Below are 27,754 nucleotides of genomic sequence, written 5' to 3'. Positions count from 1 at the left end.
ACCCTACGAAAGCTGTTTTCATATGCTTTATTCTACACAGCAGCTGTATCCAATGGGATGGGTGGGAGCAGAGCTAAATGACTCCTTTCTGAGTTGATGATGATTATTGCATTTAAGGTATCCTTAATGTACATAGTACTTTACCATATGTAAAGCATGGTAAACACAAAACAATACTTCTGCCTCTGAAAACCATCACTTCATTCCAATCATCTATGCCTGGGAAATGGATGTATTGGAGGTACCCGAGATGACACAGAAGAGTTAAGAGAGCACTTGGTAATACTGGATGGTGCAGCCAAACAGATTAAAACAGTGTAATTTCCGTGCAGAAATTATCATATTCTGTTTCATTTCTACTTTCTAAAAAGTGATAAAATAACAGACAGATATGGAGCATAAATGGAACTTAAACAATTTGTACTTGGGTTTCACACTCAGGCAAGCACAGAATTTTAAACATAACTGAGTTTTAAAAAGCATGATATTGGAAGGGAGGTGAAAGAGGACTGCCAACGTCTTACCATTTGCTGTGTTCTTTTTGAAGTTATCTAGAAACTCTTCCAGGAGCTGTGACTGGTTTGGAGGGGGCAACAAATTCTTTGGTTCCCTGGGTACGTCACCATCTGACCAGGATGCACATAAGGGTTGCTGGGTGCCATAATGGCTCATTCTCAGAGTGAGCATTACACTTCTCTCTGAAAACAACTCCTCCATCTGCCTGAGGTCAAGATTGGACACAGTCTCTCCATTTATGTTCAGGATTTCATTACCTACCCTGAGCCCTGGGAACATGGGAAAGGAAAGAAGAAGAAAAAAAAAGGGGGGGAAATATAAAACATAAAGGGTCACAAACCAAACCTTTTGCTAATACACCTTTTATTTCTGTGGTTTTAATTCAAATAGCCTAACCGTACCACAAGCCCATTAGAATCAATGGGAGCTTTATTTGTGCTATAATTATGCAGATCGACCTCATGTTTACTTTGGTAGGTGTTACACATACTACAGCAATCGAGTTGTTTCTTTCTAAAGATACTACAGAATTGGGTGGGTGGAAGGGCAGCACAACTATCAAAAAGATCAGACTCTCATGACTCAGATACCATCAGTATACAGCATCATAACACATATTTCATTATCTGGGAAGAACAGGGCACTAGTCACGCAGATCAAATCATTCATGCAAAACTGAAACAACAGCGGATGGAGTCTTTATCAGCTTTTTTATAAATCTAAACAGCGGCAACTGCTGCCTTTCAAGGTCAGCAAGAGTCAAATGGTCACTGTTCTAAGGTAGCAAATGAAACTATCTCCATTTTTCTGAGTTTGCTTTTCTGCTGTTCAGAGAGCAGAATGCACGTGATCCTGCTGTGCTGATGAAGAGAAGCATGGTTTCTGAGCAGCGCAGTAGAGAATGCACTCATAGAAATGTATGCAGAAAACTATTTTGAGGAGGGAGCCTACTTTTCACTGCCCACAAAAGTACAACTGATGGGTCTTGGAGACTGACCAAGACCATGAGGTTCTCCAGTGTGAGATGAATTCTTTCTCCAACCTATTCCTCTGTGCAAAAGCACTTGGTTGGATGGCTGAACACAGACTTTGTCTTCAAAGGCGAACAAAAAACTTGACCCTCTACATTCAAAGGATAATTCAGTCACTCCATGTATATTATCTTTCCTAATATCACATACTTTCCATGGTCTTCAGGAAAGAAAACTATGAATAGTAGAAGCCAAGAGACATATCAGACAGCAATATTAAAGCTCCTTCATGTTTTAGGACTTTAAAAAGATAATGAAGTACAGTATTAAATATAAATATGATACAATACCTTCCTTGTATGCCAGTCCATCAGGGAGAACATCACTTACAAATATACGGGTGAGATGCTGATTTTCATCAACTTGTGCTGTGACAGCAAAGCCTGAAGTAAAAGAGGTTTAAGTCAAATAAAATTTATTGGAAACATTACCCTTTTAATTTGTGCATTTAGTAGACTCTACACAATCAGAGGGAGGATACTTCTTGTGAGAACACACCCATAGAGCACAGACAAATGATCACATTGTCTCTCAGTCATTGTAAGGCTTATTAAAGTTAATAGAACTTTTCAACTTCCAGTAAATGTCATGCTGTGCTGTAAGAAAAACAAATTACATTTCAAAAAAGTATTTTCTACCTCAGCCTCATACGACATTTCAATAAGACAGCTCATCATTACGGTAAGAGTTCTGCAGTGTGTCCATCAGACATAGAGGTGTATTAAACAGATCCAAAAACTGGAAACCCAAAGTTTAAAGCAGCAAATCCATATAGATCAGTGAGTGAGACAGCCCAAAAAGGAACAATTTATACCAGCAGACTTGCAGCTAAAGAACAGCACAGAGCTGCATTACAAAGGTATCTTTGCAAGCTATATAATTATTCCTAGGCATAACCGCCTCCCAAGGATAACAAGCCTGTCAGAATTTGTACCAAAGGACACTGTTGATACTGTACCAACAGAGGGTCCCACTAGCACAAAACAAAAGAGCAGACCTTGACCATGGTCTGACTGAGACAGATTGTATCGATCCTGGAAAAGGACATTTGTCTTCTGACAATTCCATGCATGACTTATTTGGCCAGCGCAGCAGAATTATAAAGTGGACCCTTCCCAAACATACAAAATGAGCTTGCCAGTGTAAACCAACCAGTATGGGTCTTTGTTGTACTGTCTCGAGTCCTCTGCAGACTCAGACTTTGAGCCATCAAGGATGGCTCTATCTGCTCTCAGAGACAGAAAATTCTCCTGAAGAAGGAAAGTAAGCAATGAGAAGAATAAAAGAAAAATTCCTGAGAGCTTACCAAAATCACTTATGTTTTCAGTCTTTGTCAGATGAACATGATAAACGTTTAGTGGACAAATTTCTATTTCATCATATACCTGTTGGAATAAAGCAATAAGAGAAGTCATCAAATTATGAAATTGGAAGCATCAAAATATCCAAAGGTACAGCATGAGAAGTGAGCACAATATTCTTTGCATCAATAAAGAGCCAAAACTTGCTGTCTTTACACTGAGAAATGTGTTACTGTGTAGACGTCACCAGTATCAGTGGGACTAAATGCAGAATAAGCTAAAGATAGAAAACCCAGCTGCCTGGAGTAGAGACTGACACTTGGCTTTTGTACCAGAAGCCCCACTTAAATCTTCAAATGGTTCTTGAAGAGAGTGTTTGCAGGGCCTAGCCACCCAAATGTCTGCATAGGCATGGACTGTGCAAATGAGGATGGCAGAATGCAATCCAAGAACTGCTTTTAAACTATTTTAGATCTAAATCACACATATTCATAGGTGATAATGCAACTGTAGCTACAGACATCATGGAGCTTTATCTAAATGGAGTCACACTTTCCTGGTCTACTATGTATTCGTATGGTTCAGGAGCACAATACTCAGTATTTTCATCAATGAGTCTTCTGAGTTGTAGGCCATAGTGTCTTGGTTCCAGCTGTTTCATCTAAGGAATAAAGAGAATAGGGTTTGGAGTTTTTATTTAGTTCCAGAATCCCAGACATACAAAAGACAAAACAGTGACACACGCACAAAAAACTTTTTAGAAATCATGCAAAAGCAATCCTCAACAAGTCATTTTCTAACTATTTTTGTGGTATAAACAAAACTAGCTGAATTGCTTAGAAGATAAGGCTTCAAGTCCTTTCATAAGCAGTATGTCTTGGCTATTAGATTAACTGAGCACTGTTATATGTTTCCAAAGATATCACAACCATTTTCTGTTCTTTTGAACTTACACTCACAACCATCTTTTTCTGTGACTACTTTTAATGACTCAGTTCTGCTCAGCAACTTTATCTTCTGATGTAGAAAATGTGTATGCATGTATGGGCTGTTAGGAGAGGGGATGGGATAGGAAGCAGGATCCCTAAGGGTTTGCCTTTACTGCATTTTATTTTTATTGCTGAGTTTCACCTGTGATCAGAGTTTCACCACGTGAGGTCAAAGCAAAAATCCTGTCTCAACAGGAAGTCAAAGGGAAATAGGAATATTCCCAAAGGATATTAGCCTGAGAGTGTCAAGCCACTGATGGGAGTCTCTCTAAAAATCAGGATGCTGGTGAGACCACTGCACAAAACATTTCATTTTAGCATATTAATAGGGCAACTTTTCTAAAACAGAAGGAAGCAACGTTTCTAAAAAAGGAGGAATGACTGCATCCCTGAGCGTTATTTAACCTCTTTAATGCATCTCTGCAGCTTACAAAATCTAAATCTGCTGAGTAACTAGTAATTACCTTAACATTTTATTATGTGTAACAGTTTATGAGCTGCATGTGTTCTGCATCCTGAACAATTGTATTCAACAGCACATTTTTTTCTATACATGTTATCCAAAAGCCTCAGATGGAAAACAGAAATTAGAAAAGTATAAAACGCATAAAGCATGAATGAAGGGGAAAAAAACCCAACCCTTTAAACTTTATCCTTATTCACATAACATTCAAACATGTTCTGTTAAGAAGAAAGATTCCTTACACTCACCAGAGCAGAATGAAAATGTAAGAAGAAAAAGAACCAGGCTAGATGAGCAGAAAGTATTCAGCATTAGAGAATGCTTATGAAAAGCTTTACACACATAGTAGAAAGAAGAAAATAAAACAGAAAAAAAATTAAGAATAAAATAAAATAATTTAAAATTAAATTTTCATGCGATACAGACGATGAAAATTAAAAGTCAGTTTTACAATTACAAATATTTTTGAATGATAGAGTAAGAGAGGTAAGGAATTATCTTTTCAACTTAATGTAACGTTTATAAATTTTATTTCCTCTTTCAGGGGTCTTATATGTCACTGTGACCACTTCCAAATGTTTCAGCTCTATCGTGCCATCTGGTGGTCAAATAACGTCTCAGACGATCCTTTTAGCCTGACGAGGAACAGTGAATTTTTAAAAAGCAAAGCCAGGCATTAAACTGTTTCTCCAGGATTCAGTCTCCATCAGCAAAAGCAACAGATAGATAATTTCTTCTCAGTGATGCCATGGAGATACATGTGACTCAGCTAACTCAGTGTGCTTATTTTGATTTAAAAATCATAGTTCACCCTGGATTTTTAAAAACCTGTATAAATTAATAATTTTTTGTTGTTGTTTTACAACATTACCAGGTGCAAAGAGACATTAAATTGTGTCCTTTACTCCATTAGAAGCCTCAAAATTCATTAGCTTCAAGCCAGTTGAATGAGCTCACTTGGAAGTTCACACTAGCCTATGCCAAAAGCTACAGCTGTTTTGTACAGAGCAGGACTCCTTTATTTCATGGTTTTCTCATTTACTTGTGAAGTAAATAAACTATATTTACCAGCTGTCAGAAAGAAGAACTTGGGAGTAAAAAGTTAGATTTTCCAAAAAGCTTGTTTGCTTAATTTCAGTGACTTGAATCATTAAGTTAGAGCTAAATTCAAGCACTGACACATGTGGAGACAAAGGTGCTAGGTACATTGAGATGTTCTAGAGGTGCTGGTCTTTTGTCTGGAGTTAAAATGGGTATTTCTACTCCACCTTCAACCTGTGACTCAGTTTTCTGTCCCAAGATTTATAGCAATCCCTCTCAAATTGCTGGCACTAACTTTCAGAAGGGAACACACTCTTTGAAATTCACAAGTAGAGCTGTATTTAATTAAAAGCTTAAACTAGTCCTTTAAGAAGCAAACACATATGATAGCCTTTGTGACAGCAGTCTTAAATATCTTAATCTCCTGACATTAACTCAACCACTCCTCATTATTCTCTGTGATTAATTTTATACAGAAGAACTGGATTCACTGCAGTGACAACGCAGAGTGGACACGTGCTGAGATTTCTCAGGGGCTAACTACCCAGCAAATCATCACCACTCTTGAAGTATTCACTGGGAGCTGTCTCAAGCAATGCTTCTTGAAAGCCTTTCCACAACCGGGCTACCTTGGCTACAATACACAAATAACACAACTAAAGGAAACGGAGCAATGTACCTTAATAGATACAGGGAGATGCTGGTATTACGCTCTCTTTTTAGGTATCCTCTAATATATTACATTCCTTCTCAGGTCCACAGCTATTAACAAGGTGCAATCGTACACAAAAAATTAGTACCTTGCATGCCAAAGACAAAACATCTTCCACCCTGTGCTCTGGCTTGAGGGTCAGTGCCACTCCTTGGCCATCACAGAAGTGAACATACGTCTGTGTTTCCCAAGCACTCTCCTTCTGGATGGTCTCTGGCACTGAGCAGTAGACATTCAGAAAGTCATCAACTTGCTGCTGGAAACAAGGGAGAAACATACAACATATGTGGATGATGCAAAACACCCCAAAACAACAATTACATCAGCAGTTTGCAGTGGATATGTATTTAGACATAGTACCATGTATTTCCCCATGGCAAGACAGCGACAAGGTTCAGTTATCTGCTCTCATTCACCATCAAAGACTTGAGTGTCTTGACAATGGATTGCACTTCCTCTGAGATCCCATTACGGGCTTTTATGCTTTTATCTCATATTACTTGTTGATTTAACTCAAAGTGAAAATATGTAGCTACCTGATATTATATTGCAGTGGGAATAAAATCTTACGAAGAACTGACCTCTACAATTTTACCTAATTAAAAAATGAAAAAAAAAAAAAAAAAAAAAAAAAAAAAAAAACGGAATTACTGTAATTTTAACAGAAAATTATAATATAGCAAACTTCCAGCAGAGAGCACTGTGGAGCAAGGCCTGCCATAACATAGTAAAGGACTGAGGCAGGAATAAAGTGTTTCTATTCTATTTACAGTTTGAGAACATATCGTTTCACAGGTAGCACAGCATATTTGCCTGTTGCCATTTTGCTTCACATTCATCCTCATTTCAAAGCCATTCTATTTGACCAAATAACAACATCCACCCTGAATAAATTCCCTGTGCTTTCTCACCCTTCAGTTTCACGCTTTCTCCTGTACTGCACTTCAGGCTACATGTTTCAAAAGGAATACACACAAGGAGAAGAAAAACACAGAGAGCTGTTCAGAATTTGGAGTTTCACCTATGTATTTGGGTCTGTCTATTCAGCACGTCACTGAAATACCCACATCAAGGCATTTAAGTTTACACAGATAGGGTCCCTCAATTCTCCTTACAGACTACAGAAAGGGATAATAACCTCGTAAAGTGGCAGAATGGCCACCCAAGACATATCTTAAGATATCCTGAGCTGGAGTGCCTACCTCCCTAATGCTTCTTCTTTGTATTTTTGTTTGTTTGTGTCAGGGAGTTTGGTTGCCTACATAATTATGCAATTCTTCCTCCTGGCTCTGCAGGGGTGCAAGCCCAGGGGTGCACTGCAATTAAAAGCTGCAGTAAAATCACTGCCCAGGGACTGCTTCCCCTGATGAAGGCAGAAAAGTTATTGACAATGATCTACTAGTGGCAACAGAGAGACCAGTATTATTTTGTTCTTCCAAATAACAACCATGGCTGTGAAAATTATGTAATAAGCAATCCTATCCAGATAATTACCAAACAATGCAGAAATTCAGGTTGCAGCTGACCCAGAGTATGGCACAGTAATAATGTGATGCCAGAGTAATGCTGGTTTTGGTGGAATAATGTTAATAAACTAATGCCATTCACAATCTTGTATCTCTTGCTCAACTGTCCCTTTTGCCTAGCTGAAAATAAAATTTCAATTAACACAGGTCCATGGATCTCTTACTAAATTCCAGCAACTGCTATACATAACATGAATCCTATTAATGGGGTGAGGAAATCTACACCAGGTGAAGTTTCACCTTGGTGGCTGTGGTTCCAGACTGTTCATAACACTGGTGCTGTTGAAGAAGATAATACCCAGAAAAGCATGGTCCTCTCAGCACTAAATCAAGTGCCTGGGAATAAATTCTGACCTCCTTCCATGGTGTAAATAACCAAAAGGAGAAAGGGCAAAGCAGACAGGCTGCAAGAATTTAGCAGGAATGAATCAGAGCGAATTCTCCGGCTGCTTCCTCCATGGAAAACCGAAGCTATGTTGCCTCGGCCAGTGACATGCTCCCAGCAGCTCAGAGGTTTGTAACTACCACAGTGGTTTACTGCACTGCAACAGTAATTCTTCAAATTTGTGCAACTGAAATAAATCTCACTGTTGCCAGAGATGAAAAAACAAACCCCAAAACATAGAGGATTAAGGTGATGAGAAATGAGTTTAAGGCCACTTTTTTTCCTGAAGCTTTTAAGACAGGACAGAAAGTTCTGCAGCCAATGTGAGATACTTCCCTTTCCTTGCCACGTATGCTGGTGATCAAGCATACGCCTTGAGATAAACTCGCCTCTGTTATTAAACATGACTATGTTCCTTAACTGCAGTCAAGGTACTGTTGCTTCACCCATATTTTCCATCTCAGAAAATCTGACATGAAAAGGGATTTTTTTTTTTTCCCTGTTATGCCTGCAGTGACTAATTCTACAATAGTTCATTCATTCATTGCCACATAAAATTATAACAACCTATCCAATTTTCCAGAAATAGGCGCCAGGATTTGCAGACTGTCACACATTGTGCCACAGGGCTGCTGCAGCACCAATAGGTTGCTTCATAATTTCCTCCCACTGTTTGCCTCTGGTTTTAGCATCCTTTTCAGGGAAAATACAGCTTCCCTGGCAGACTTCAGTATTAGTCATTTGCTGAACTCCTCAGGTAGCATTTTATAAAAGTTTTGATGCTGTTTCTGTTTTTCGTTTGAAACCAACCAGTGAAACCGGGATGATGCCAAAGTAACGGTTTTCAGAGTTATGATGAATCATTTCTGCGTTGTTGTATGACTCATCAAAATGTCAAGATTTTAAAAATGCCCACACTATATTTAATTCCCATTTTAAAAAAGGTTTTAGATAATAATAATTATAACAACAATAACAATAATAATATTTTTCTAGAAATAAGGTTGTGCTCCAGACCTCTGCTTCAGTACCTAAATTGCGTATTTTTTTTGTCTCAAAACCCAATCTTGCTAAACTTTGTAAAAGCCTAGCTTAAAATCTGCAGTGACACTGCCCCCCTGCCAGTCCTCTCTACCTGGGGAGCAGGGCTGTGAGCCCCGGTCTGAATTTGGAAAAGGCTGCTTTCTTCCAGAGCTGGGTCAAGAAGCGAGACCTAGTCCCTTCCCTGACATGGCACCAACGGGAAAGGACTTCATTCTGCTGGCTCTCTGGCACCTTCAAAACCTCTTTCTGCCTCCTCAGAAGGGTTCAGGAAGAGCAAACGCTCTTGATAAGCCAGAGGACAGGAGACCCACCGCAGCCCCCCCTGCACAAGGCAGCACCGTCGGCCTCCCAACCCCGAGGGGGTTGGCGCTAAACCGCGGGGCTGTCATCACAGCCCTTCGGGAGAAACCTTCAGAGGGTGCACCCAGGAGATTTTGCCGCTTCTCAGTTTTAGGAGGGACCAAGCCTTTCCATGTTTTAACCGGATCGGATAGGGACAAAGTGTGTTTGTTGTCTCTGAGGTGGGAAATGGATGCCGTCTCACACCACACCCAATGGTGCATTCTGGTGGAATTTGTAAGTGTTCTCTATAGGAAATCATTTCACCCAGAAATCCTTCATATTTGTAATTTATTGTGAAAAGAGAGGAGTGATTTGGTTTAAATATTTACCCACCCCAGGAAATAACAAGCAAGTGGTCAAGTAATTAAGGGAATTCAGGTGTTTCAATATACTTCTTCAAAGAACAGACAAAATGTGAAGATATTTTCAGGACGCAGCACAGCATTATAGTATTAGCTGCTGTCAGTGGGAGACGTCTCAGTGTTATAACTTCTGCATAATTATATATTTCTTTCTTACCTACCTATTAAATGAATGAACTTGATGAGAAAATAAACTATGTAGCACATAATGATACAAAAAAGCAACATAAAAACCTATGAGAAATTATGTCCAAATATTCCTCACAAGATTCATTACAGCTCTTTATTATAGCTGATCATTTTCAAGAGCAGTATTTCCTTTTAAATACAGATTTTGACTTTTTGTCTAATACATGGTACACAAACTCATCTGAAAGGGAACAGTACTGTCGTATGACCTTTTAAAGTCTTCTTTCAAGTTTTAATCTGCATTGGAGGGAATATCTGGTTCAGGAAACAAAGGAGGAAAAGGGATGGGGGCTAGAGATGGGAAGGCAAATACCCCCTTTGAGCCTGGCAAATGTTGCCATTAAAGAAATCCAGATATGCCATACAGAAAAAAAAGCCCAGAAACCCTGTGCCTAAAACTTAATCTAAATTTTTTATTTGGAGCCTGCACAAGCCCAGTGAGGGAGAAGGATTCTGTCTATGTCAGCATCGCAGTACACAGACAACACTCAGTGATCCTACACGTATGCCGCTGTGTATTTTGGAGCGTCCTGCTTTGCTTCCAGACCAGGGGACAGTGACGTTATCCTCAGGGAGCTGAGAGGGACCGTGACTCACAGCAGGTAGGGACAAGCAACAGCACTCCTCATCAACCACAGCTATTTACTGGGTAACGCTGTTGGGGGGATGCTGCTTCCCCTTCCTTTACTTGGGCAATCTCCAGCTATATATTAACTCTCACTTCTCTGCTGGTATGCTCCACAGGCTCTTAATTAGACCTTACTTGCCTTTATACTCAAAATACACAGGTTCTGTTGGAGTAGGCAAAGGGGAAAAATACACCTTGTGTTTAGCCATACTGTGAAGGATGCTTTCAAACAAGCTTGGTTCCAAATCTCTCTCAGACAGTGTACACACTATAACGGTTAGTTATGTGAAGAAGCTTCTAGGGATATTTTTTTAATTATTACTTTTTTTAAAAAGGCTACCATGCATGTTCAGAAATTTACGTTAAAGTGGTTTCATTAGCAGAATTATATTCCTGCCATCTAACACTAACTTCATTTTATGAACCTCTGTGGGGTTTGTGAACCAGCCTCATCATAGACTTAGTGAAATATATTCAGGAATTTAAAAACAAGATGGTGCAGTATGAGGAGAGGCATTTCTTACCTCTGCAGAGTTGGCTGAATTCTGGACACCAGCAAATCCATGTCCTCCAGTTGAATCAAAAATCTATTAAAAATATTACAGATAAATAAATAGGTTAAACAAATAAAACCTGTAATTTGTTACCTATGTTAGGTAAATTCTTTGAAAAAATAAATACGAAAACTGAATCAATAAATATATATCAACATGCTAAACCCCAGGGATCTTTTTGTACTTTTTATCATTTTATTCTGACTAGAAGTATCAAAGAAATACAAATCTCCCTCAATAAAGATATTTAAAAGCAAGTTTCCTCGCTCAGGCTCCATGTGCACTTACATTCAAATATGTGCAAAAGAATTCATGCCCTTGCTTTTTCCTATCTACTGTTTATCAATAAGATTAAAACCATTTACATTCAAATCATGCACTATGCTGGAAGTTACAGTTTCACCCTTCAGGATACTGTTAGGTACAGCTACAAAGCTCATTATTTAAATGAACTATTTCAAATCATTGTTGCTGTTTTCTAAAACTTCTTACCCTATAATTTTTCATCTCTTCTAACCAACCAGTTAGCTTGACACTATCAACAGAAAATTTTAGCTTAGCTTTAAAGGCATACTTGACCCAAACCCCACACTATTAAGCGATGAAAATAGCTGACTATTGTGTCTGCTTTGGAAGTGATCAAAGCATAAACAGAGACCTACATTCCCCTTTCAAAGAGCTTCACTACTAGTATCTCACAAAGGTGTTAGGCTTATTAATGAAATTTTTAAAAATCCAATAAATGACTATGGATACAATCAGTTATTTTGGCAATAAGGGTTGTATAAACACATGGATAGATTTATACAGTTTATACAGGATGTTGAGATTTGCAGGTAATAACATTACCCTCCCAAACTGAAAATATAAATAGCATTTTTTTAACTCCTTCTGCAGTCAACAAATCGGGATAATATCAAACTTACATTTGAGCTTTTTTTGTTTAGGTTTTTCTTTTCTAATTTTTTTTTTTTTTTGTACTAGCAAAAGCCTTTTGGATAATCTGAGACAACAACAAACTTTCTCTTAAAATTTCATACAAAATCAAGTTTCTGCCAATGCAAATAAAGGGCACCACTTCTGAACTTCCTCTTCCTTGTCTCACCCACAGACATAAAGTATTTTACTGTTTATGATTTCTCAAAATGGTTTATCATTTTGACACAAGAAAGTAGATAAGCATTTAAGAAACTGAGGATAATGTGAGCCTAGACATCCCCCATCTGCTACAGTGCAGTTTTATTAACTGATTTGTAAAAGGCTGAGCCACTTCATTAATGTTTATGAAAGCACAGAAACTCTGAACCTTTTTTTTATTAATACCAGAAAATTAAACTTAAGATAACATTAAAAACTTCTCTGACACAGCAATGTTCAAGAATATACCATCTAATTTTGAAGCTATGGTACGGCAGATTAAAACATACCAGCTCCAGTCAAATGAACTTTAATCAAACCCAAGAAAGATAGACATTTTTAACCTATTGCTCGACACAGACATCACAGCACAATGAGCAGCGAAGTGAGCTCTATTTCTTTGCTTAACCCAGTTTCCCAGTGGGCTGAAAGAAATGACAAGAAAGGCAGCCTGAGGCCTGTTCTGATTTTGATATACAATTATGTGCATACACACAAGACTGAGAAAGGATGTGTCTCCCTTTTCAGCCACCTTCTAGGTTCATGGGTCAGTTTTCAAGCCATGCCCTTAAAAATTCCTCACTTTTATGGGTATGAGTCATAGCCCAGTGTTATTCATATGCAACACTCAGTATTTACATTTCCCTAATTTTATTGTAGAATGTTTAATTTAAAAAATAAATACAATCAAGAACCTCAGCTCGTGGATGAAAATGACTGCATTTCAGTTGATTGCAAGGTTTGCAATAAGGAGGGTGAGGACATGCTGGGGGCACCTCCGCCTGCACCAGGACTCCCTCCTCCATTCTCGGAAAAGTGCTGGGAGGGCAGCAGGAGCCTTCTCTCCTTGCCACAGAAATAAGATTCCCCGTCCCTGAGCTCCGCAGAATCCCCTTCACAGGCTATAAAGCATATAGGAGGACATATTACCCAGTTAAAACAGTGTGAGGTATCAGCTCTGCTGGGAACAGAGCTAAGAGGCATAAAATCCCTTCCCTCAGGCCTCTTTATTAATAAAGAAATAGAGGTAGAGGACTCACATACCAGCCTTACCTGCTGGCTAACACAGGGGAAATTATGTGAAAAGGGTAACCCAGAGAAAATTTCTCCTTCAGTTCCCTCTTTCATAAGACAGACTTGAGTTTTATTCGTATTCAGTTTCACCATGTAAACACAACTCAGTGGATATGCTAAAATGTGTAACAGTCACCCCAAGAAGTTCCATCCCAGTGTAATGCATAGATAAATATTTACCCATTAAAAATACAAACCACTAGACCAGAAAATCCTGATATGTTATTTTGCAACACTAAATCTTTTGCATGGGCTCTGGGACGACTGCAGTATGCATACAGCCAGCCTCGTTTAAATATTCCACAAGCAGATTACCAGACATACAAGAACAGTAAATTTTCAAGTGTTGATCATAGATTTTTGACTAATAAAATCAAAATACAAGGGCCAGGGAACAGGAACAAGGACACCTAATGAACAGTGCACAAAATATTGTTTTGCAGGAGAAACAGCAGACATGGCAAAGGCAAGTGAAAACAGTAATGTTCTGAGTGCGGGTGCACCTCTGTGCCTTCTGCCTCACCATCAAGGAAGTGTCGCTGCTGTTATTTACCTTTTTTCAGGAAGAAGGCAGCAAACTTCTGTTTCACATTTAACTGTGTTTTCCTTGAGAAAATAGACTCCTGAAGTGTGGGGTTTACACGAAATGCGTGTGTGGGCCATCAGTTTCACAAAGAGAGAAAGACCCTGTGAGCTGCTGTAGTTTCATCAGCAATGCAGCCCTACTGCGGGGGCACGCCTCAGCGCAGCCCCGCTCCCTGGGCACAGCCTGCCCCAGCACACCAAACCTGTGCCAAGCCTTCACCTGGTGTAAACTGGCACGGCTTTATTAGTCAGCTGTCTATGCCTACAGCTGGCCTCCTGCACGACAGCAGTCTTCTCCTGTTGGCTAAAACACACTCCCAAGAGGCACGTGTTGCTTTGAGGTGCCATGCCAAAGGCGGCTGTCTTTGCAGGAGCCTCTCCTCTTTTTCCTGTGACGTCTCACCTGTGTTACTCTGTATTTAATTGCGGTAGTACTTCAGAGTCCCAGTCCTGAGCCAGGACACACTCTGTTAAGGACTGTGCATACAAAGAAACCCTACTTCCAAACAGTTTGCAATGCGCCAGAAGACAAGGTTTGTTACAAATTCAAACCTGATGATCTTGTGCTGCTGATAATAAACCAACCTACTGGGTCAAAACCCCTCATTCACCAATCTTAGTTATCACAAAGAAACCCATAATTAGATATATACACTTCATAAGTGATTCTGTCATTGCAAGTCTGCTGTGTCTACTGAACTGTGAACACAGGTTTGATGGAGACGTCTCCTACCCCATGCACCAACAGCACCTCACAGGACGATCCCCAGCAGAAACAAGCCATTCTATGCTACCCCCAGCAAGTAATATCTACCTGAGTTATGGAAGGTCGCTTTTCTTTTCCTTTTCTTGCCAATGTGTCCAGTCCTTTCAGCGAAGAAAATAAACCCTTCTTATTTCGGACCCTTTGTGACAGAGATAGGGTACGTTTCCTGAGAGCAGCTTCATCCCTGGAGCAGATCTATTTAAACACAGAGACAGGCCTTCCTATATCACTTTCATAAGAGTAAAATATTGACAGTTATTTTGACTTGAGGCATCAAATGAGAGTTACTTCAGTTGACCTCAATGTAATATGCCAAGGTGCAAGGACAATGTTTTAAACTTTCAGAGGTGATGCTTGTTTTGGTATTCCAATGGCATGATAGTGTAATTGTTTTGTCACAAGGAAAAATTAGAAGGTCATAAGAAGGGAAAAACTGAGAAAATATTGCTCTGTACAACAAAAGAAGTTAATGAAAAGGCTCTGAAGAAGAATGATAACCTATCATTCAGATATGAAATTGCTGGAGGAAGAAAGACTCCAAATTGCCAAACATAGGAGGTAAATGTGCTATGGCACTGATTTATTAACAAACAACAACGCAAACCACACAGATAAAAACAGTGGCGGAGAGAAACACATTCCCTGATGGGACATCCAGGACTACTATTTAGACTGACTTGTCATGCAGCAAATGTGGTTCCACCCCTCTCTCTGCCAAGATCAGCCTCACAGCCTTGCCAAGGTTAAAAAGCAGAGGCGAACCTGCTACTGTCGTACTTGTCTTGAAGCCAACAGGGTGACAACAGCTTACAGCAGCTAAGGATCTCCCTCATGATTCTTTGCAAACACAGCCCACAGTTCTTAAAAAGTGACTTACAATTTTGGATTTTCTCTGGTTCTAGCCTATTCTAAAAATACTTCCTCTTCAGGAAGGCATCAAACTATTTCCGAAAAATGGAGCCACCAAAGACCTCCAAAAAAGGTCAGCTCAGCCCAGAGGGACTCGAACCACTTTTGGAAATTTCTGTGTTGGGCTCTTTTCACTCTAAGTGACTTAGCTCCTACACACTTAAAACTCTTAACTCAGTGGAGGTGAAATCACACAAAAACTCATTTACATATGAAGAGTATTTTGGTTTGTTTCTTTTTTTAGGTATAGGTCAGAAGTACCCAGTTCTGGAGTCCTCAGAGGCCAAAAAAATCATGGTTATATCCTCATGTTTTCAATGTCTGTCTCTAAAATAAAATTTATTTGCAGTCAAGGAATGGGCAGAAAGGGTAAGGAAAGAACAGGGCTGTTTGAACAATGCATGTGGGTGGAGCCATGTATTATCCCAGCGCAATTCCACATCTAAGTACAATATTAACGATGGCTTTGTGTACCGCACACATGAAAAGTGCATTTGGACTTACCAGTGCATGGAAGGATGAGACGGAGAAAATGCCAAGCCGTCCCAGTGCCAATTTTGAAGGACGACTGGCAGCAGCCAAAAGGCTCTTTGGGTTTGGGAGCTCCCCACCTTGCAAACTGGCTAGGTAACATCGCATTCGGAAAAGGTCCATGTTAAATTTTTCCAGATTCTGTTCCCATTGCTGGATCTGTTTAGATATAAAAAGGGGCAATTAAAAGGGGATGAATGTCTTTGTGGGCTGCACTGAAAATCTGAGCTCTTCCCCAAACTCATAGTAAATTACTTTCATCTGGTAGTGTATGGATTAGATTAGTTATTCCCTGCCAAAACACATTCAGTCATATTGTGTTACATCAACCCAAAAGATGGCTTGAAATAAAACAAAGCTGGTGGTCTTAAATGCATACTGACAAGATGAACATACCATGAACTTCGGGTAGTTTGATAGCCACAAAAGCAGTTACATAAAAACATAACCCTGTGGTTCACAAAGACTTTTTTTTTTCCCCCACCCCACTTCTCTCTCTCCTTTTTGGAGAGCAGTTTTGTTTCCTTCATTTTTATGAGCTTAGATTGTATAGCTGGCTGGGTGAAAGCAAAACAGCATAGCTATGTTAATACACTGTGCAAAGTGAAGTAGCTACACTGATGAGTCCTGCTCATTCTTTACTGTTGTCTTCTGGTCTCTCTATCTGTAGACAGGAAACAATAGTGGCAACACAAGCATGTGAGGTTCTTTTTCTGACTAAGAGGTTTAGACATACTTATGCTCAGGCAAACTGTAAAAATAATCTACATGTGCCCAATACAAACCACTGGATCAAAAGCAATAATGTATATATATATATCATTTATGCAATTTTTAAACATATCTAACACAGGTACATGCATATGTGACAGACATCTTAATCCAGTTTCAATGTAAAATTAGAAAAATGAAGAGACTCAGATATTTACTAGACAAAGTCCTGAATCAAGGCTCAGGTGACAGATTTTATGTTAAGTATTTGTGTAGATACATGCCCATCTACAAAAACACGTATTCTTATGCACTGCAAAAGTCAAATTTTGCTTTTCATTTCCGCAATTTACAGATTGGTAGTTGCAGCTAAAATCTGTCACACAGTGTACAATACACATTAATACCGATAAACAGTACAAATAAAAAGGCAGCTGGGTTTAATAGAGCAGACACATTCACACATGCTAATGCAGAAAGGCAGGTCCATTAGGTTAATGCACACTAAGTTCATGTACTGAAGACAGTCAAAATCCCCTGATAATGCCAATCTTCCAATGTCAGCTCCAATCACTGCATGTTGGTTGTTCAACAGGTGGTTTAGAGCTGCAGAGAAAGTTCATCATGTTTTCTCTAACGTGCATTGACTTCATACCTTCCACTGGCACGCCCTGCCAGATCCTGTGCGCACAGGACATTATCACCTTACACTGAGATTAGCCAAGGTTGGAACAAGCACCTTTGTGACTTAGAAAACAAGCTGATAAATATAATAAAAATCTCAGGTAAGGTGTGACCTGTAGGCTCAGCTAGAAGAAAAATCAGTTCAGTTTCCCTACAAGGCTACCAAATATCACAAGAATTAAACAAGTGTCCTGCCTCTTACTTTCAACAATGAAGAAGTGAGCAATGAAAGGGCAAACAAGGCTCTGTTAACAAAATGGTGCTAAGGCTTGCACAACTGATAGAGACCTTACCTACTCTGGCTTCCTTACACATGTGCTCACACACATTGGCATCAGTTATGGCTATACTTTTGGAAGTAAGAGGTAATCTTATTTGGCAAGTAAGGTGAAGAAAGGGAAGACAATATACTATTTTGTACATCTGTGAATGTGAAATTATGAAGTAAAATACACTAAAAAAAGATCTTTCACAGTATGACTATTAAAAGCAAAGATAGAATTTACAGAAGCTTATCATGAGAACAATTCCCAGAAGCCCAGAAAAAAAGGACACAGACATACACATAACAAAGATGCCTCATCTAATCTCTCACCACAGACATTCAAAACATGCATCCTTTGCACCCCAGAAAGAATAATTTTTTTTTCTTTTGTTTATTTGATCATTGCCTTTTATTTTGCTTTCTTTGTGTTCTCAGACACTTCTCACAGAGGATTTTTCTGCTTGCCAGTACTTTATGCATGGGATGACTCCAACAGGAGGTTCTGTGATGAGCTCTTTGTCTGTGTTGACACCCAATTAGAATGGAAACATGGTTCTCAGCTTTTCACAAAACCAAAAGCTAGAAGCTCAGGTGAAGCCTTTCCCTTTGGGATGACACCTCCATGGGTACAGAACCAGGCCAACTTTGAACAGCTCAGGACCAGAGCAAGGCTTGTTCTGGTCAATGCTGAAGTGGAGCATCCTTTCCCCACTGAGCACAAGCTGAGCACCAGCATCCTTGTTTTTCTGAGGCCTTCTTCAAGATCCCCATTAAATATTTGTACTAAATTGTATTTTAAAATAAAGATAATATGAGAAGGGGGAGTGGGGTACAACATGAGGACATTCTGAAGAAATAATTAAATTACAGTGTTTATCAGTCACACAGGATGCTAGCTAATCAGCTCCAAAAGCATTGGTAATCATGATGTTACATTTAATGGTATTAGCAAAAGCTGTAGGCAGGGAATTTCTGGGATTGTCTTATAGTCTTATCAAAACCAGGGAAGTCTGGAACCAATTGGAGACCACGAACCAATAACAGCTGTTATTTGTCTAAGCCTTTTAAACTCTGATAATTCTTCCTAAAGATTTATATTCTTGAAAACTAAATGGGGGAAGCACACAAATAAAAAAGCAACAACTTCAAAGCGCAGCATGACCTGGTCCATGAAGTTAATTTACAGCCTGAAGACAAGCTGCTGCAATCTTTATTCTGCTATTGTGTGAGGCAAATCTCTGCCCCACATGGGAGGACTGCCCGAAAGACAGCTCAAGGACTTAACTTCATCATGCACTGACAAAACGGCCCTTTCGAAATCTGCCTGAAAGCAAACAGGAAAACACAGAGGCACCAGACAGCCACGAGAGCGGGAATGTGTGACAAAGGCTAACAGCGGCACAAAGCAAGTCGGCAAAGTGATAAGAGATATGGCCCGACGTGAGGCTCACCAAAACAAGCGAGCACACATGAAATGCTTCCTGCGTGACCCGCTCCCCTGTTGCCTTGCCTGCACCACCAGCTACAGCACCTGGGGCATCCAAACCCATCCTCTCTCCCAGTCACTGTTCCAAAACCTCCACATGAATTTCTAGGAAAAGCATTAAAGGCTTTTCCTAGAGGAAAGGGAAGATGTCATTCTCAGTACAGGCAAATGTTAGGCAAGAATTTCTGGGTTTAGTGGCAGCATGACAGAGCCTGGGAGAAAGCCAAGGAGGGGACACTCAAACATATTCAGCCTAGCAGGATCCCTGTAATGTAGACAGAAAAAGAAGGCTGTGGCAGAGAAACAAAAAGGAGTAAAATGTGGGGAGCCTATAAGAATTAGGGCCATGAATTATTTAGCCTGGGCCACCAGGAGAACTCATGCAAGGAAGCCTGGTGCAGGGACAAGACCGTAATTATGTGGGGAGTGCTAAGCGGGGAGAAGAGCTTTTGCATCAGAGACATAGTTTGTGAATGAGTTTTTAAGAGTTAGCATACGAAGAAACGTCAGCATGGTATTTTTGGAAGTACTTTAGCAGTAATGATCATTTTCAGAACACAAATATCCAGTTCTCCTCCAGGTTACTGAAAAAGGTATTCAGACACTAAGAAACAATTGTAAATTAATCACATTTTAAATCACACAAACAGATGAGCTAAAGAAAGATGCTTGAAAGCAGGTCTCTCTTAATTCAATAACTCTGCTAGGTTTTCTTTAGGTAAACTCTAAAGTAAATACACTCAGACCAGAAAATACAGACCAGTGGTTTCCAACAGGTGACATGGGGATCCACAGTTCATACATGCTATACAGTTGTTTCTGCAGGTGACACTTCCAGTGGCACCTCCACCCCCACTCAAACATGCTTAAGGCTTGCAGGCTGTGAAAGGGATGGCCCCGTCAGTCCCAGCGCTGGCAGCACCGGCTGCGTGGCTCAGTGCAAACAGCATCTTTTTGGGGGCTGGGGAAGGACTGCCTCCTTTTCAAATACCTGTCCTGTACAAAGTAAGAAGAGCTCACCATAATAAAGCGCAAACCAGTATGTGAATGGTGGAAAGCAGTGACAGAAATGACACTGTGTCAACTCGAGTTAGCAATACTTTAAGGACCTAGAGGAAGGATGGAGGAAACTTCCTGGACAATTCACCTGATAACAAAATGCCAGTGTTCCACCTGGCACTTATTTAAGGCAGCACAAAAGAAGAGATGCACATGGATAAGGGCCTTCTCCCAGTGCTTAAGCCTTTAAAACTGATTGGACTTAGTAATAGTTCTTATACCATATAGAAACATGAGCTCCTTGCTGACACAATTCACTATCTATAGCAGTAAAAAATTCAGAATTTTCCCCTATGTAACATCTTCTTCCCAGATGGAAAGTGTCTCTGCAAGCTGATGTAGGGAACTCCATGGATTTAAAAGAAACTTCTGCTGCTGTTTTATATGAACAGCTTTCCAACCACATTACAAATAACACCAAACTCTTTGCATTCCAGTCCCTGTTTCTCAGACACAATTCATATTGTACCCAGCTGGATAAATGAGTCACTTGGTTTCTGGGGACAAGGAAAAGATTTTTATTGTCATTACTTCCTAAAGAGAACTTGAAGAAGCAAAAACATCGCTCTTCCAGAAATTCCATCACTTTAAAGGACACTACAGATATACTGTCATAACTTTCAGCTCAAAAAAATAAAAAACTGAACATAATAGAGTACAACAACAATGATGTGCAATCAGCAATATCCTTTATTCTTCATTCTGCCTAGTTACTTAAAAATGGTTAAGAAAACTTCCTGAAATAACAAGACAACAGCTTTTTTTTACAATTAATGCCATTTTTCTGCTTGTTTTGGAAGGACAGAATTTTCATAATTTCTAATCAAAACAGACAGAGGGAACCTTATTCCAAATACCAGTGATAGCATAAAAGTGCACCCACGTGTACCCAGTTTACATTCTTGTCAATAGTCTGATTGAAATTGGCTGTATCACATGTATGTCTATAGCTAGGGATGTAATTAAGAAAGCCACTGAATCTTATTATCCAGTTGGCCCTCCCCAAAATCCAGAAAATCAGCCCCTTCTGCACACACTCCCCCATCAGCTTCATCGTATGAGATAATGTTGTGTAACTCCACATTTAGTAATAGTTTATTCCTTTTTTATTATTTTACACTAAATCTTTGTGAAACAAAGATGGAAATTCACCCATCAGCAACATAATAATTACATTGGTGAGGAGAACGGAGATGACCTTTCCTAAATTTCTGGATGCCTGCTCACCTCATTTCTTATTGACAGTCCACTATTATTAAAGAGAAGGATTTTGCTAATGATGTAGGGAGGGACCATCCTACACTGAAGAGTGACACCTGAAAAGAAATAATACTGAACGTCTCAGAAAGTGGAGCTCTACTCTAGCCAGTTCAAAGACCACCCAAACTGAAGATCTGTTCTTACAAGTTTAGATAATGTTTTTTAGTTTAGGAGGGTATGGAAGAAAGAAGAGAAACTGTGTATTACAGTTCAAGATGAATTTGTATGCGGAAAAACTGGCAAGTGTTAGCAAAGTTCCCTGAAAAAATTCTCTTTGAGTGTCATTATTGTGAGTTTTCATCTGAATATCAGAAAATATTTCATCAGATGCTTTATAGAAAATTAAGACATGAAATTTGGAGAGCCTGAAGAATAAATTCTCAAAACTATTCCAATCATCTTCCTATAAATTTGACAGAAAAGAGAAAGAGGCAGGTACGTTTTAAACCAAAAAAAAGTAATGAAGTTATGCTCTGTGCAAAAAGCCAAACACCACTACCGGGAAGGGAAGAATGGGTACTAATCGATTTAAGCAGTATGAGAGTAAATAGGCCATCACCTTACTGATCCCCTTATTTTTTTATGGCAAGAGATAAACCACTTTTAGTTGGAGGACACATATGAAGACCTCCATAAAAAATATCTCCAAGCATGTGCCTGTTCTTCTCATTAACGCCTCATCATTTCAGTGCCTGCAAGTAAATACCCATGTTCAAATCCATCTGATAAGTAAATTAAGTATCATGTGCACAGAAAATATGAATCACATCAGAAATCTCTGAATAGCTTGGAAAACACGATTATACCAACATATTAGTATTTGCAGAGAAAAACCCAGAATGTTTCCAATCAACTATTATTCATATTATTGTTCTAAAGTGAGACAACAGAATAGATTTATGTATGAAGTACATAAAGAAGTACACCCAGAGCTGCAGTGTCCTTACTGTGAGGTAGTTTTTCCATCCCATTAAAACCAGTTGTACAGGCACAGACAGCCACAGTTTGGACTTGATGTGCAATATTTTGTTAAAAGAGCTCTGAATAAATGCTAATAATCCCTTTCACTAACTTCAGTAGCAGTGAGACAGTGCTCCATGCTCACAGCAAACACTGTGATTTCTCTAGCAGGTTAAACAGCTAAGAAAACTAGAATTTTTTTTTTTTAAATACGGGCTTTGAAATTCATCTCTGTGCCAGGGGATTTTCAAACTTGCTACCTTTCATCCTAATTCTCTTCATTTTAGGGGAGAAGTTACACCCTGGGGGAATACCACCACCCACAACATATTTAGTGTATATAGTAATATAAATGCACGTGGCTGTAAGTAGTATGTGCAGACTTGGGATTTCCAGCCATGCTGCCAGTGGCCTACTGGGACTGGCTGCTGTATGTACTCTCACAGATGCTTCGCTGATCTCTTCTAAACTGCCCAATGATACCAATAGCTATATGAAGGGCTGTCATCTTCTCTTAAACAGTTATTAAGACTATTATTGAACCAGTAAACCCAGATAGAGAGAATCCCTGATCTAGGCCACAAAGCTGAAGACACTTCTCAATCCATTCAGATAGCATCAAATCTCTAAAACAATCATTTCTCTAGAAAACCAACATTTTCTTTGTAATTTTTTTGTTTGTGCTTCTTCTGTCTAGCACTAGCTTTATCAATTTCTAGTCTTCAAATACACCAAATTTAAAAGATAGTATCAGATGAGCTTTTCCAGTCCATTTGCTGGACACCAAAAAGAAACATGTGTGTACATTACAATACCCATAGTAATTTTAGAAGTCTGCATTTCCTTACTGCAACTGCCTTTCAAGTGATGGTAACGGTGAAATAAGAAAAGATTTTGCTGCTTGTAAAGCCCCATGAATTACTACGTCCTCAGCAGAGAAGTACTGGTTTTAAATCAATACAGCTGAGAAAGAAAATAGAAAGCTGAGGTTGGGTGGCTGTTTTTCTAAGGAATAGGAAGGAAAAGGAGAAATGATATAGAACTCACAGTTTCCAACATAATTCCCCAGTGGAAACAAATTAAGACTGTGCCTCATCTTTCTACATAAAAAAACTACCATGGTCCGTTTGAAGTTAATCACACTATTTCCATTGACTTCCCAAAATACATCACCAGGGAAGTTTTCCAGCACAGGATGTAGGGCATGCTTATAAACTCCAGTACTGGCAATACAATATACTTTAGCATGGAGGAATCATAACTGCCACATGATTGAAAACACCAGAAACTTTACACAAAACCCAATCGAGAATTTATATTCCTCTTGTTATTCAAAGTGGGAAAAAGACAACTAGACAACCACAGTTACTAAATAACTGAGCAACACACATGCAAACTTTTCCCTCAGGAATAATGTTTTTTCAAAACTGCTAGCTTACTAAAGATATTAAGAATTCTTGGTTACTAATTACATCAAGATTTTTTTTTTCCTTTGAAAAAGCCAATGTCTGAGATATCAAATCAAAAGACTAGGAAACCCTGTTATCTATTGACTTTTCTCTGAAGTGCCTTTGCCAACAAACCTTCAGCAATTGTAAGGAGAGATTTTATAGAGATCAAAGGTATCAAGACCGGAGAAAAGGCTCATTATAAATTTATTGTTTGCTAACTAGTGGATGTTTGCACATGATCCATCTCACTCTTTGTCTCACTGGTTTGCCCCCCATTCTACGTTTTAAGACATTCATAGACAGAAGATTAACAGGAATAAATCTTCTGTAGCCCTAGTGATTGATTTTAGTTCTAACAGAACACAGCCAACTTATTCCACGGACTGAGCTGGAAAACAAAGGCAGTTGTTCAAGGACAGAACATCTAATTAACTGATATTAAGAGAGCATCATTAATACTCTTCATCTTACTAAATAAACTACTAGCGTTAGCATCTAATGGCAGGAGGGGTAAATTAGGTTAATATACGCAATGATTTTTCCTCAGTGCAACACATATTACAATAACTAATATCTCTAGAAATCTGTATATAGGTCTCAAAACCTACTTTAATAAAAGGATACTTAATGTTTTTCCTCCTCCATTCACCTCACTAGGCTATGGACCATGAAATAACATGACCTAGAAATAAATTATGAACATCTGAGCACTCAAAGGGCTTACAAACATCTGCACCACAAATTCCTACACAAACCTGCATACTTTTTGAACTCTGCTCATATAGCTTCAGACTGAAATGGGGTACAAGAGCTTGACAGTGAAGTCAGTACCAGCCAGTCTGCCCTTTGTCAAGTTCAAACCAGTATAGTAACAATCTTAAATACTATAAGCATTGAATTCCCGAAACTAAAAGCGTTCCACTAACCAAAGAAACATAATTATGATGTATTGGATCAAAGGAAATAAACTTCAGCTGCTACTCAAGAGGCCATAATGTGCAGCCTAAAGTAATGACAGAGCAATAGCTACTCTGACTGGAAAGGCAGGTAGGGATGGGCTTTCAAATACCAGTCAACAAATTTAAATTATCACATGTCTTCTGTTAATGGCCTAATGAAATAAAAGATATGGTGACCTCAGTCCACAGACCTATTAGGCTAAACTACTAGGTAAGTTTAGTACACAAGAGGCTCTGGGTAGTGAAGTCTTTGCCTAAACACTAAACATGTCTAATTAAAGCATCTTCTGCCAGTCGCTGCCTGCAAAACTGGGGACATGGGCAAGATGTCAATACCTCAAGATGTACTTCCATAAAGTATCACGGGAGTGATTCCTGGTTCACGTGCTAGAAGTGCGAAAAGAGTAAAGCTTGATGTCTATGCACCACCATACAGACAGCAAGATGACCATTTTCACTGAGGAACAGTTCTAGCTGCTCATCAGTCTGCCCTGATCTTTTGTACTTAGGCATGACTTGGCTAAAATCCCAAGGTACATACACACAATGAACATTAAATTTTGGGGCAGTTGTTCTGGGTTTTGTTTTAAAAACAAAACTTAGTAGTGAATCTTCCTCAGCACTAAGCTGCTGTTTCAGCCAAACTTCAGGAATTCCTACCACTGTAATATGAAAACATGATCAGAATAACACATCAGGCATTCAGAAGCCATACTCAGATTTGCAGCGGGGAGGCAATTGATGACTCTGCTCATCTCTTGCTGCAACAAAACAAAATTAGCCTAGACACAAGTTTGAATGCAAACATTTTGTCTGCTCCAGCCCTGGGTAAAAACCTTGCCTTCACTATGTTAGCTCTCCCAAGCGAAACAGTGATAGGCCTTGGGCTTACACTGAGATAAAAAATTCCCAGCACGCAACCAGAAAGTGTTACAAGAAGTGATGCTAGTGACTAAGTGTCCCCCTTTTCTTTGAGTTGATACTGGTATAATGCTCCAGTGGCTGCCAATGTTACTTATGGCAGTGCTTTTCCACTTAAGATGGAAAGCTCCAGTCTTGACTTCTTGTTCCCATTTAGACTCCTAAGGGGCTTTTTAAGAAGCTTAGTGGATCCCAGACTTCTAGTCATGTCTAAATTTCAAGTGAAGCATATGCTTTTGTCTGCCTCAGTCCTTCCTCCAATTTTACTTAGATAAAGTACTCTTCACATCCTGACTTAAGACGCAGAACAGTATTGCTAAGTACCTATTCTTAAATCTCTACTGCAATTAAATAATAAACTACTCACAAAACATGCTTTATATTCTGCAGTATGCCATGTAACAGCTAGATATTAACAGCTAAGTATATCATAAAACAGTGAAAATTAATTACATTTTTCCAGAAGAGAAAAGAAATAGCGTTATGCTCATAAAACAGATCACCCTGATTTGCAGCTTTGAGGGGGCCTACCTCCCGTGCTGCTTTGAACTGCTGTAGAAACCTGGCAATAACTACAAGTACCATGCCAGCTATCCCCAGGACAATTACTCTCAGGTCTAGAAAGCACTGACAGTCAGAGCCCAAAGCAAGAAATAATGATAAATATGCTCCCATAAAAATATTTTTTCCAGTACCTGATTCTCTATGGCCTTCCTGTTTTTTGGATCGCTAACAATTGAGAGCTGCAACTCTGCCATCTTTTTCATCTTGCCATCCATGTCAATCTTCTGAAAGAGACTCTTCGTTTGATTTTTCAGCAGCCTAACGGTGTCCTCTTTCCCAAGCTTCTTCGCAAAAAGTGAAGCACAGGCTGAATGTATAGCAGTAACCCAGTTTTCCAGATCCGTCTGGCTTGTTGCCTGTGAAACAAATCAACAGAGCAACATTATGAGTATACAAGAGGGGAAAAAAAAAAATTACAAATCAGCAGCTCTAGGACATGAAGTGCTTGATGGGTTCACTGTGATCTTAGGCACTTTATCTTAAAACAAGTGAAATAAGCTTTTGTCTTTAAAACTATGCAAATAAAGGAAGTGTGAGCTTTTCCGGCATTCCATCATGACTTGCCTCCAAACTTCAGCTTCTGCTTCTTGGACCTGCAAGGTCTGAGAGCTCCAGGAACACAACTGAGCCCCACAAGCTGTGGGAAAGATGTGACTGGCATCTGTCATCCCGCCAATTAATTAAGGTAAAACCCACCAGGTTTCAAAGATAAACCTCCTCTTCTGCACGTAACATGGCAACAGAGAAGATTTTACATGTAAGGCCTGAGGAGAACTGTGTGCCAAGTTAATGCCAAGTTTGCCAAGTCAGTGAAGAAAGGACAGCAAGGTAAAGAAAATACATCTGCACAAAGCATCTCTGGAGATATTTACATGTGTGCCTATGAATCAACATGTTTCTATGCAGGTAGTTCCATACAATACTGTTCTTTATTAACATTTCTAGTGGTGCAGTTAAGCAGCCAAGATCTTTGGATTATTTTTAGCCTTCTTTTTTTGAACACCTTAAACAAACTGTCTTTGAGGCCAGCACATCCAGGGTTGAGCACAGCATTCTGTAAGGATGAAATCCTAATAGATGTGAAACAATTTATTAATAAAGCTGATTTTCTAGAAGCTTGTAACAACGAAGTACCAAAAGAGTCTTGCAGATGTATGATCTTTGTTCTTTCTATTTCTGAACCATAACTGTCTGAGCCTACTGGTGTAATATCATATACCTGAAATCATATCATGTACTTAAATCAATATTATAATAGCATGGTTTAATAGCATAATTACATTATTATTTTTAAGTCAAAGGCACAAGCATGATGCATGTGTGTGCATGGTATATACAATCACAGAGAT

General features: G+C 39.2%; 1 protein-coding gene across 6 annotated transcripts in view; it reads right to left on the bottom strand.

Moving 5' to 3' along the window:
- Nucleotides 1–27,754, bottom strand: part of TIAM2 (TIAM Rac1 associated GEF 2) — a 174,945-nt gene that overhangs the window by 51,624 nt on the left and 95,567 nt on the right. For 5 of the 6 annotated variants that reach the window (XM_042795773.1, XM_042795771.1, XM_042795775.1 and 2 more), the window contains 9 exons: nt 26,537–26,761; nt 16,059–16,244; nt 14,694–14,840; nt 11,054–11,116; nt 6,142–6,309; nt 3,405–3,509; nt 2,854–2,932; nt 1,838–1,930; nt 525–785 (listed from right to left, as the gene is read on the bottom strand). In XM_042795773.1, the coding sequence (XP_042651707.1) occupies nt 525–785; nt 1,838–1,930; nt 2,854–2,932; nt 3,405–3,509; nt 6,142–6,309; nt 11,054–11,116; nt 14,694–14,840; nt 16,059–16,244; nt 26,537–26,761 (1,327 nt within the window). The remainder of the gene's footprint in view (nt 1–524; nt 786–1,837; nt 1,931–2,853; nt 2,933–3,404; nt 3,510–6,141; nt 6,310–11,053; nt 11,117–14,693; nt 14,841–16,058; nt 16,245–26,536; nt 26,762–27,754) is intronic. The other variant, XM_042795774.1, reaches the window with a different exon arrangement.

This window comes from Tyto alba, unplaced genomic scaffold (assembly GCF_018691265.1).
Source record: "Tyto alba isolate M040663 unplaced genomic scaffold, T.alba_DEE_v4.0 Super-Scaffold_22, whole genome shotgun sequence".
NCBI classification, from domain to species: Eukaryota; Metazoa; Chordata; class Aves; order Strigiformes; family Tytonidae; genus Tyto; species Tyto alba.
This window is presented reverse-complemented; position numbering and strand designations above follow the sequence as displayed.